At 38.7% G+C, this 12397-nt stretch overlaps 1 protein-coding gene across 1 annotated transcript; it reads right to left on the bottom strand.

Moving 5' to 3' along the window:
- Positions 1-866: 866 nt before the first annotated feature.
- LOC121636107 lies at positions 867-10677 on the bottom strand. The gene is made up of 10 exons (XM_041979412.1): positions 10362-10677; positions 10142-10209; positions 9903-9968; positions 9621-9767; positions 9480-9512; positions 9251-9370; positions 9085-9123; positions 8934-8990; positions 8741-8794; positions 867-8311 (listed from the first exon to the last, which is right to left on the bottom strand). Exons 1-10 carry the CDS (start codon positions 10639-10641, stop codon positions 1136-1138), a joined length of 8040 nt encoding a protein of 2679 aa, XP_041835346.1. The 5' UTR covers positions 10642-10677; the 3' UTR covers positions 867-1135.
- Positions 10678-12397: the final 1720 nt, after the last annotated feature.

The raw sequence follows: 12397 nt of genomic DNA, 5'->3' as shown, positions 1-12397 counted from the left end.
ATAATACAAAAGACTGTCTTTTGTCTGTCTGGGTGAACAGCTTGTTGCCAACTGCTACATCCGTCTACTAGCCGAAATCCATCTCCTAGGGAAAGGACAGAAAGGTATCAGTGTATGCATATGTGTATATCCATACATGCACACACACACAATCACATCCCACAATGTATTCTTCTAGACATGAATTCTCTTCTAAATCTAGTAATACATCATAAAAACAGGTTTGGTCCTTTTAACGCAAGCAACACTATTGCTGCAGGCTGGTCAAGGTCTAACAGGGACACAGCTAGTGTGCCTCTGTAATAACAGTAAACACACACTGCCACTATTGAATATTCATTTATGAAGCCTCAGGTTACAGCTTTTTTCATGCTCTTCTTAGGCTCAATAATAATCAGCACTTTGGTCCAACAGAGCTCAGCATTAACTGTTCATCATTGGCTTCTGTCAAGTAAAGACAAACTGCTAAAATCTAAAAACTGCAAAAAAAAAATAGAAAACACCCAGACTATAATACATATAAACCAGTCAGATAGAAACAAAAAACCTGAGACTATTTTTTTTTAAATTACAAAAACTTACTGAAGTGTGTCAAGAGTAAGTGTGAATAAACCAATTGTGTGTAAGATGGTGAGTAGTACTTTTACGTACCTTACGTCACTTGATTATCCCTGTAATTTACCTTAAAAACACAGCAGTTACATACAACTAAAATGATATCATTCAATAAATAAGAGGCACAGAATAACAGGCACAATCCTAACACAACATATAACTAATTAACCACACTGAGGGCATGAGCTACAAAACCTGTATTGCCAACTTTGCCATTTTGTCACAAGATTTTAACAACTTTTAAGCCTCTAACTATTTCTTCTCAATACAACAACCAACAACAAATCTACTCACTATTTTGACATTTTCCCTACCTTCTCTGGACAGGAAGCTCAGAATACCTTATGAATATGGACTAACGTTGTACAGGTGTAAAGGATATCAACAGGGGACAAAATGTAATGACTACATACAAATTATTCATGACAGGGAACTCAGGTGAAGAGTAGCACATCTACTACATGTCGATTAAATTTATTTAAAAAAGAAAATTTCTCAAGTTTTAAGCATTTGGGCTGTCTTACTTAAATGAACATATAATGCCCTCATGATCACTAAAATATGTAGGCACCACTAGCGCTTCCACAATATAATTACTATTTTTAACGTAAACATGATCAATTAAGGTGCCTTTCTCTGTAGTGCCTGTCGACACATGTTGCTCATATCCTCTGTCTGTCATTTTCTGACAAATTGTTGAGGACTTCAAAATGTCCTCATTGAAATCACCCAAAACAACAATGGTTCCACTTTGTGACTCTAACACATTTAACAATTCTTCAAAATGCCTGAAAAAGAGAGACACAGGATATGATGGTGGCCTGTAAATGGCTGCTATTAAAATGTTGTATGTGACACATTTTACAGCTAAACACTCTATATTTAAACCTGCAACTGTGACACTTTCAAATTCTACATTACTGTCACAGTACATGCCAACGCCACCATGTTGTTGGCCTTTAAGGGAAATTAACACTGGATTATCGCTATGATAGGCTAAACTACGTGGGGCATTACTAAACCTATAACCAGTGATTTCTACAGAATCTAAGCTAACATCAGCAGGTATCCATGTCTCTGTCACAGCAATACAGTTAGGCTGCAAATGCTGTGCACAGTGGGCCAAATCTGAGACATGGCGATTTAAACTTTGAACATTCATTAGAAATACACTAAAACCATCTTTTACTACTGTGTGGCTTTCAGTTAGAAATGGTGGCATATTAGCAATCGCCTGTTCAATGTTGGCATTACAATAAACAGCCTTCTCTTTAAAGTCCTGAATAATTAAACCAGACAGGCTTCTAACTCTGCTTAATGCCACATATGCCTGTCCTGGTGCAAAGACCTTAGCTAAAGAGACAACAGCACTATCTACTGTAAGGCCCTGTACTTTGTGTACAGTACAGGCCCAAGCTAACTTTAAAGGAAACTGTCGTCTCAGGCCTTTTTTATTTGCTCTCTCTTCCTGAGGTTCAATTGGCACTGAACCCATTAACTCTGCTGATGGATAAATGGTTTGTTTCTTCCTCTTTATGCCTACCTGATCATCATCAAATTTTACATATACTTTGAGAGGAAACATATTCTTTTCAGGCTGTTCTATGTATATCACTGTGCCACATACACCATTTACTAACCCGTCATTTACATCTATGTTTTGAGACAACATGACTCGAGCATTTTTACCCAATAACAGCTCTCTTTGTAAAGCTGTTTTCTTGGCCCTAATATGATGATCTGGCTTTAACTCTAATTTACCAGTTTTTTTATTATAACCAAAGTCCTGTGCAGTTATAACTATGTAGTCAGGACATATGCTCATTAACTGTCCCTCATTATATTCATCAACCTGGGAATTTGTAGCAAAGATGTGTAAGGCTGTGCTCTCTTCACCTGTTTCACACCGTTTTAAGACGTTTATATCGTCAGCTAACATTGGCGTACCTTTTCTATGTGTTCGCATTCTATTTAATATTCGCGCAAACTCTTCATCTTTTTGCCTAACGATTGTTTTTAACTCCACAAGATGAAATAAACTAGACCACAAGTTCATTTGTACATCTTGTACATACAACGCTTTTCCTTTTACTGGGGGCAACTGATAAAAATCTCCGACCGCGATTATGCTGACATTACCGAAGGGGTTATAGTCACCAGTTTGTTTGATTTGTCTTAATCTGCCATGGATGTAAGCCAATAGATTATGATTGACCATGGAGATTTCATCAATTATGACTATCTGCAAATCACTATATTTAACACGCAAAGAATTGAGCTTTTCCTCACTCAAAGGTGTGTAAGGTAGGCTCACGTCTTTGCCAATGCCAAATGTACTGTGGATAGTCGCTGCCTTTAAATTATAAGCAGCTATTCCGGTCGGAGCCGTTAATAAAACACAAATGTTATCTGGATTCTGACAACTTGGTGACAATAACCTTGTGGCCTCGTATTGAATCGCTTTAACTAGGTAGCTCTTTCCAACTCCAGCTCCTCCAGATATAAACACATGGAGGGGTTCTGGGTTTCTACCATTAACTTTTTCTAAACACCAGTTACGGATTTTATAGAAGACTGACAGCTGCTTCTCATTCAGCGATCTAATTAATTCTAAGCCCTCACTCCTACTAATTACATTATTATTCTTTTCTAATTGACACACCTGATCATTCCTAACAGCCAAATCTGGAATGTTGTCTACGAGTTCCCGACCTATTTCTTCAGCATCTCCCTCAGGTGTCTGTTCTTTTTCTCTAATTTCATCTTTACACTCTAAACGCTCTACTTCTTTTTCGGGGCACAGATTTCCCCAGGCAACTTCAGGGCCACCCTCATTTTCAAGCTTCTTTTGCAGCTCTTCTAATTCTTCTGAATCTTCTACCTCAAATTTGTTCCTATTCGTATCGACGACAGATTTCACGGTGTGTTCTGATCCATCACTAAAGATCACGGAACCATTTTCATAAAATTGTTCAAACGTTTCGCAATCAGCAGCTTTTAAGTCATCTTCTACGCGGTACGGCAAAAACAACTGTAACTGGCTTTTAAAATATAATTCGGGGTTTTTTGTTTTTGAAAAGCGCGCATAACGAACTACTGCGGGTTTTGTTCGCGTTCTTTTAAGAATAAACCCTAATCCCCTTTGCAATTGAATCGCATTCTTTGACTTTTCATTTCCTTTTAAAAGCCGATATTCAGACACAAACGTTGCTATGCACATGTCATTAAAAGTGCTATTATTAGGCCTACTTCTATAACGATCTACGATACTAACCATCCACACATCATCTCCTGTTAGCCCACATTCTTGGATAACACTAATTGGTTTACTCATTTTAACTATTTTGTCCCCTGTTGGTATAAACTCTACTTTACGCGAATTCTCTTTCAAATGCATTCCCGTTAATCTATAAACTGCTTCTTGAGCAGACACATCGCGACTGTTTAGATAAACGCTGCCAATTTGTTTCAGTGCCTCTTTTGCACTGACGTTGTCATCTTTTGTTGCTTCTTTATGAGCTTTACTAAGCAACAATCCTACCTCTTTTTCTGATTTACTAATATATGAAATTATATATACTATAACGGCGTACGCGTCTGTCACAAATTGAATATCTAAATTTGCATTCCAGCATTTTAATAGAGACTTGTTATATGGATTAATCCATGCTTCGTTAATGTCTCTTTTATATACAATTTGGGTTTTATTCATATTTAGACGTTTGTAACATATTTCAAATATTTGCTGACTGATATTTAAAGTATGATACAACTCATCTAAACTATTAAACGTCTTGTTCTCATCTTTTAACGCCTTTTTCACTGACTCCAGAGTGTGTACTGCCAAATCCTTATCAACCTTTAGCAGATTATAGTAGTACTCATTTCCACATGTGCACTGTTTTCCTTCATATTTTGGATCGAATCTATTCTTACATTTATCACAATCTGGTTTCAAATGAACATTGACAAGAAATGTCCTACCTGACACTGGTCTGGGAAAATTAAAGCGACATTCAGTGCCACCTTTCTTACAACTTTTTGAATGACTCTTTGAATGTTGCTGCACAGATGTGACCATCTCCAATAAGGTCTCATCCTGTGCTAGTAGCTCACATGTTACATACTTATCAATAAAAGCTACCACTTCTTCGTCTGTGTTCGTATTAATTTTAGGCGCATTTTCAATCCAGAAAAGACAGTGCACATGAGGACTCCCGCGACACTGAAACTCCACCCGATAAAAGTAATCAATAATTTTTCCTATGGGATTGGAAGGAGACATAAGGACCTCCTTCAGAAAACAGTGCCAGCGGAAATCAAACATTCTGGCCGCAGTGACGGGATTACGACGCAACAAATCACATCTATCAGTCCACTCTAACTCTTCGAATGTCTGTGTTCGACCTTCCTGTTTTAAAATAGTTTTAAGAAGGTTTTGCCATCTCAGATCTGCGGAAGAGAATGAACAAAACCACGTGGGAATCCCAAGCTGCCGAACACAAGCCATCAGGTCTTTCTGTACTCCCTGCCAAAATGCTGCAGTCCCTCTAATAGGCTTAAGAAATCTAAAACCGTCATCTACATCCAACAACTGCTTCAAGGACTCTTCCTTTTCTACGCTCACCTCACCTCCTTTACCTTTTCTTAATGCTATACTTACTTTGGAAACAACCTGCTCTACCTCAGACATGTACTGAGCAAAGAAAATATACTCTACATTCTGAGCAAACCTTCTATCCGCATGTAAAATTCGGTTATTAAAATAACGGCACAACGACAAATTATAGACACGCCTTTCATGATACATATTACGACCTCGAGGAAACAACACTGGGAAACACCTTGCTTCATTTTCTCGATCTGTCAACAACTTAACTGGATTATTACCCTCAGCTGGTGCAACATTAACTATACTATCAAAATACTGATCAAGAACTTCCTGACCAATATCTACAGGCATTAGACACGTGTCTGAAAACATGCAATGTTGCTGTCGATCATGCAGCAACTCATCATCTTCAACATCATCCCCAGTACTCTCAACTACTTCTGCTTTGTCCTTCTCTTCATCCTCATATTGCTCTAAGACACACAACTCATTAACCCATTCCTCATTAAAATCTATGTCTTTATAAAACTTATTTGATTGCTTTAAAAACCGTAAAGCTTGCCTAATATGCATCGTATCCACAAACTCATATTGATAATGGCCTTTATAAGTTAACTTACGTTTTAATTTTACTGCCAATAAAGAGCCCTCCATATTTGATCGGGGCAACATTTTAGATGTTTGAACTACGTTGGATGGAACGCAGGTTACTGGTCCATGAACTCCATTTTGGCCACCTTTAGGTAATGCAAGCATTTTCATGAACGGAATATTTAAAGCAATCAAATGTTGTTCTAACCTATTCAAACAAGCCAATTCTGGGGGAACTGGATCTACTACCAAATTATTTGTTACACTTTCAGCAGGCATTTGCTCATGTGAAATTTTATGATGACAAGTGTAACAAATCCAAAGATGCCCTCTACTTGAAGCCATAATCTGACACGGCTGAACACAATCCTCCCTACATTTATGTAAATAGTCAGTTCTAATACACCTATCTGCCAAAGAAGCTATGGCCGCAGTCTTATTATAAGCATCCTTTCTACAACTCAACACCTGATGTGGAAACAACAGCCTGAAACAGACACAACAGATATACTCAGGACCATGTTCAACTTTGTTTAAAAACCTCTCAGTGAAAAACTCAATATTCTGTGTTTTGTCTTTTTCTTTAATTTCTCGCCTCTTTGATTTCACAACTCGTTTAACTATTTCTCTGTGACGCGCATCCTTTGCATATTTTATTTTGCTTTGATCTTTAAGATTTTCACGATGAAGCGCATCTAGTGCATATTTTATTTTGCTTCGGCCTTTCTCATTTTCACGATGACGCGCATCTTTTGCATATTTTATTTTCCTTTGCTTCTTCAGGTTTTGTCGGTGACATGCATCTAATGCATATTTTCTTTTGTTTATATTCCTAATTTGGGTTCTTCTCGTTACTTTATCATATTTAGAAATACATAAACCTCTGTCGCGCTTTTTGTCCTTCTTGCAAACCAATGTGTCACTTTCGGATGAAACACCTCTAATTAAATCTTTGCCTGACAATCTAGTACGACACGCTTCTGAAACATTTACTTTACAGTACTCATAACAACTTTCTAGTTTGGGTTCTTTAACACAAACTACAGTTTCAAAATGATTACCAAGGCAGTTTTCTAAATAAATGGATTTTTCTGACACACAACTGCTACTGCATCCATACTTTAGCCAACGACCACCATTAAATGTAAAGACATTAATACCCAATAAATCTGCTGTGGCTTGTATTTCTAATTCTGTCGCCCAGCTGCTAACGTAACGCATTTTTGATTTGTCTACATAATCTGCCACAGAGGAATAACCTTCTCTCAAACTACTTTTGTATTTCAAATCATTTTTCATTAAATATTTAACAACCGCTCTCCTAATTTTGATGTGATGCTTTTGTGTGCCACTCACTGCCTGAGAAACGGCCCTAAAATAGCAGCTACCATCAGCAACTATGTCTCTATTTTGGCACGGAACGCCTAATTCACCGACACGACTCGACGCAGAGCTATTTATGCTTTCATACACTATATTTAATTTGGTACACAATCTTTGACAAGTATTTTCACAGAGAGGGTTAAACATAAGCTTTTCATGTCCTTCACTGACTACTTCCACATCTGAACTAATCTGTCGACTTAACAGAACCTGTTCCTCAACAGCAAACTCGTCATCTGAAACAACCATCGAAACATTAATACGGCCTTTCTTTGGGATATGTTTAGATGGGCTGGAAAGGCCAATTTCATCACAATCTGCTGACAGCTGACGTTTTACACGTTGCTTATTGCCATCATCAGATGCACCAACAAATAAGCTACTCGACACATCACACTCCCTACTCACATCAACACCATTTATTTCAAAAGGCTTGCTACTACCACCAAACATCACTGCCAAACAACTAAAGTGATCAAACACTTCCCTAATGGAACCAAAGTACGAAACTACACTGGTACCATTAACATCCACCATGCCAGTAGCACTGCGTGAATGAGAATCAACTACAGCAAACCTACCACTAGCAGAAATTACAGCACATGTATTTGAACACAAGGTCAAAAGACATGTCTGGTACTGAGATAACATCCTTTCCAGCCCATGTTCTAGAGTCACATATGCTCCACACTCAATAAACTCTCCTTCGGTCACAGTGACATCACCACTAACAGTCTCGGGGAACGCAAACTTAAAGTTCTGCCAGTATAAAACGTGGTCGTTCGGCAACTCTGGGATCATCAAAAAGTTTTCTCCTGGAGGAATTTTACCATGGTCCTTCAGATGCGTATAGAGCTGATCTCCTAACCACAGAGCTAAATCTAAATCTTCTGTCTTCCAATTAAACACACTAGACACCATGTGTCTGGCCAAACTAACCAACCCTATCGCCATACACTGAACTCCCGGATTCCTAAACCGACTGTGCCCCTGGTGAACTGAACCCCTAACAACATCAACATTACCCATACTCACCTCACTTACCTTCGCAGTAGTTGCCTCATCTTCATCAGTAGAAGACAACACACCCGGGCTCGGTGTTGTCTCAACCTAACCATAAAGGATATCAACATGCAATGGGCTCTAATCACTGTCATGTGTAATAAACTGCTGTCTGTGCACTGACATTTGTTCTCTGTCATGCTGAGTATGTGCAAAATTGATACTTTAAAACAATTTAGCAAAACCCCTAAATCAGGGGTGGCCAACGTCGGTCCTCGAGACCGGTTTTACATGCATCCCTGCACCAACACACCTGACTTAAACTAATGAGTCATTGTGCAGATCCTTTTAGGCTGTAGGATTCATTTAATTTGAGTCAGGTGTGTTGGTGCAGGGATGTATGTAAAACCTGCAGGATTGTGGCTCTTCAGGACCGACGTTGGCCACCCCTGCCCTAAATACATCAAAAATTTGTTTTTTCCTTAATTAACAAATAAGATATACTTTACAGATATTGTTCATGTAAATGGTACTCACCGTCCTCTCGTCAGTGCGGCCAGAAGGGACCGGATGCCTGGACGTTGCCCCGACCTCAAGACAGAAATTGCAAAAACACATCTTCAGAGATGATACATACATATATATATGATACATGTATACATATACATACACATATACACACACACGCATATAAAAATACACAAATCTTAAGCACAATTACATTTCTTACCTTCTTCGACTCCAGAGCGGCCTTGGAGTCAGAAGAAATCCCTCGGCTGGATGCGGCCTCAAATAGAAAAGAAACGAAAACAAAGTTTATTTCACTTCACAAACACAGGAAAAATAATAAATACAAAGATTTATTTCCAAAATCTACTTACCCTTCGAGTCCTCTTGGAGTGGTGTTTCACACGCAGCGTCTGTCCAAAATGATATGGACACAGAACACATTTAGCGTTATAGAAGTCTACCGTTAATCATTTACACTTTCAGAAGAAAACATTTTATGATAACCCCTAAACACATGTTTGTCTGGATGCAATTTACCTTTGGCGGTGAAACACCAGCGAAGTCAGCAGGAGACGTCAGATTTGATGGAGAAACCTTCTCCATCTCCTCCAACATCTCACTGCTGAACAGCACAGGATTCAGGGGGATGCCAGCCGGCTAGAAATACAGAAACAGATATACACAAACGTTGGCTTTTACTGCTTTACCCATTTAACTTCCAGCAAATATTACACTTCATGTTTTTCTATACAAATATTATACGAACCTCCCGCTGAACTGCACTGCATCCTCCAGAGGACTGAAACAGAAAAAATATATAGAAAAAATAAACAAAGGGAATTTTGGTCTGTGAAAAATCAATCAAATGTGAGTCTGACAGCTGTGACATTTCTTGCCATATTATTACCTTGCCGCTCGGACCAACGACAGTCCACTCCTCGGGGCCAGGGCTGCGACGCACCCTCACCTCTCCCTTCACAACCACACGGGGAGTGAAGCGAGAAGGTGGGGATGGACGAGACACCGGCGGGGCTGGCGGCACGGTCTCCAGTTGCTTTAATCAAAAAATAAAGACATAATCATTAACAATATGCCTTTTCCACACTTGGTCAGCAGCCAAAATTACATCAAGTGAATGCTTGCATATATTTCATAGGACGATTTAACTGTTTAAAATTAAAAGGACAACCGTGTAAGCAACCGTCCACAGCAGCTGGGCGAAGATCTCCATGCCGACGTCGTCACTCAGGTGGACCTACGAGGACGACATTCATGAAATGTATCTTTTTCCACAAAATCTCTCACTAGATACACACAGCTCTACACAGATAGTCTATCATCTCAAGATCAGAAGGTCCTGGATTCCATCTCAGCCTCTGACATGAACACGATTGCATCAAACCATGACAAGAAAAATGCTCTACTTACACCATCGCGACTCCACAGGTTGAGACACTGCCGGGGGAAGTGGTCCGCGATGTGGAAGTACTTCACAGCTTTAACAAAAACACATAGCAGAGCTCTTTATGCTTGTAAAACAACAGAATTTAGACATCTAGATACCACTACACTGAAGATAAACTACAGCCATATTTCTAATGTAATCTGCGATAAACATGCAACAGTGCAGGCACATATTTTCACGTACCCATGCGGGCTGCCACCCGGTGGAACTCCTGGCGGTAGAGCTCTTGCAGGGAGTCCTCAACGGTCAACCTCGGAGGAAAGTCCAGCACACACACCTTCGGCCAGCGACTGCAGACGGTGGCTAGGTACCGCTGGAAGTCTGCAGCCGCACGACCGATGGTGTGCTTGGCGGTCAAGTCATTGCTCGGAGCCAAGACGCACACCAAGTCGGGATCCTGAGGCACCTCAGCATGAAGCACCTCAGTTCTCAACTCGGTGGCGCTTGCCCCCGGCGTTGACATGAACCCCCACGCCAGACGACCCTCAGGCAACCGCACGATGCCGTCTAAAAGACAAAGAAAGTTTCTACTGTATTTGTTTGTCTGTGTAACATTTTAGAAAATACATTAATACAGTACATTAATACTTTATTGAATTTAATTGAAATATATTATATATTGAAAAAAATATAACTACATACCTGCAAGGCTTCGAAGATGGGAGTCACCAATAGCAAAAACCACCTGAATGAAAAGATGTTGGTATTTTTAGCACCATGTATTGTTCACTTGGGTTTTCATTACGTTAGTATATTTCAAACACAGCATTACCTTTTTGCCGTGGGACTCCGGCGGAAGAACCAACTTGTGCTGCCGCCCGGTGAGCACCGACACCTCCCACCTCTTCACCTTGTGCCGGTGCCCAGTGCCACGCGCTACAGACATACAGAAAAAAACAGATCAGTACAATCACAGAATATGTGCACACTTGATTGTCAATCACTGAATCACAACCAATTAAAAATGCTTGGATACATACGTGCACAGCGGTCCATGGGAACCTGAGGAGAAACGTCAAGGGTCCGTCTGTCCACAGCGCTCCTCCTCGCTGCCTGCGAAATCCTGAAGTTCTTCTTCCTCGGCATCTCTAGAAAAAAAAAACAACCCACACACACACGCACCCTGGCACGCACACACAAACACACACCCAACAGAGAGCAACACACCCACTCACACAAACAATCTTACACAAGTACTGGAAAACAGAGACAAAATAAGTTAGACTATATATATATATATATATATATATATATATATATATATATATATATATAGATATAGATATATATAGATATAGATATATATGATAGATATTGATAATTATCAAAACATTTATAAACATTAGTATTGGTCTGGCCATTTTATGCTATTGCGCAATAGGGTTGTGCATCTTCACAGTCCATCATGGAGCTTAAAACTACAGTTATTACTTCCGCCTAACCAATCACAAACGGAGACCCAGGCATGTTCAATCATCAAGCCATACCCCTCTCAAAACACGACAGACATGTGAATGAATGATGTGGGACTCCACAAGACCAAAGAAAAGGTAGTTCACACACATTTATGGATAATGAAAAAGGAGCATAATCAGTATGGAGGACATAAAGTGACACAATCAATTAATTAAATATATCATCCAATAATTATTTAAACGTGTCATTAAATAATGAAAATGATAATTAAACACATAAATGTGTTATTAAATGTATCATTAATAATTAAAATACAAACGAATATATGTAAAACATTTATAATTATTGAATAAATAATTATATGTATATTAAATTATAGTGTCACTAAGTCATGCTTGTAACACAGAATGATCGAACCACGAACTTGTATGTCACACCTCACTAATCTAAGTGTAAGAACTATCATGATAAAGACTTTTAGCAGAGGGAATCACCCCATTATCACAGTAAAAATGGCCTTAAATGTTTAGCAAATAAGGAGCTTAAACCAGAAACACACTGCAATAAACCAGCAAACATGATCCTAAAAAAAAAAAAAACACCAGAGAAATAAATAGTGAAATAGAGAAATAATTATATGTTTTTACACATATTCATTTGTATTTTAATTAATTAAAGATACATTTAATAACACATTTATGTGTTTAATTATCATTTTCATTATTTAATAACACATTTATGTATGTCATTATCATTTTAATTATATAATGACACATTTAAGTAATTATTGAATGATATATTTA

The sequence above is a fragment of the Melanotaenia boesemani genome, unplaced genomic scaffold, assembly GCF_017639745.1.
Source record: "Melanotaenia boesemani isolate fMelBoe1 unplaced genomic scaffold, fMelBoe1.pri S9Exx1, whole genome shotgun sequence".
Classification (NCBI taxonomy): Eukaryota; Metazoa; Chordata; class Actinopteri; order Atheriniformes; family Melanotaeniidae; genus Melanotaenia; species Melanotaenia boesemani.
This window is presented reverse-complemented; position numbering and strand designations above follow the sequence as displayed.

Bases quoted from the DNA above. Each gene is read 5' to 3' on its own strand.
- LOC121636107 (XM_041979412.1), bottom strand. From the start codon at position 10,641: ATGTCAACGCCGGGGGCAAGCGCCACCGAGTTGAGAACTGAGGTGCTT. The intron at 9,513-9,620 runs GTAATAATATGG...TTTCTGTTTCAG, and splicing joins TCGTTGGTCCGAGCGGCAAG to TCCTCTGGAGGATGCAGTGC. The intron at 8,312-8,740 runs GTGAGTACCATT...CTTTATGGTTAG, and splicing joins GCCGCACTGACGAGAGGACG to GTTGAGACAACACCGAGCCC.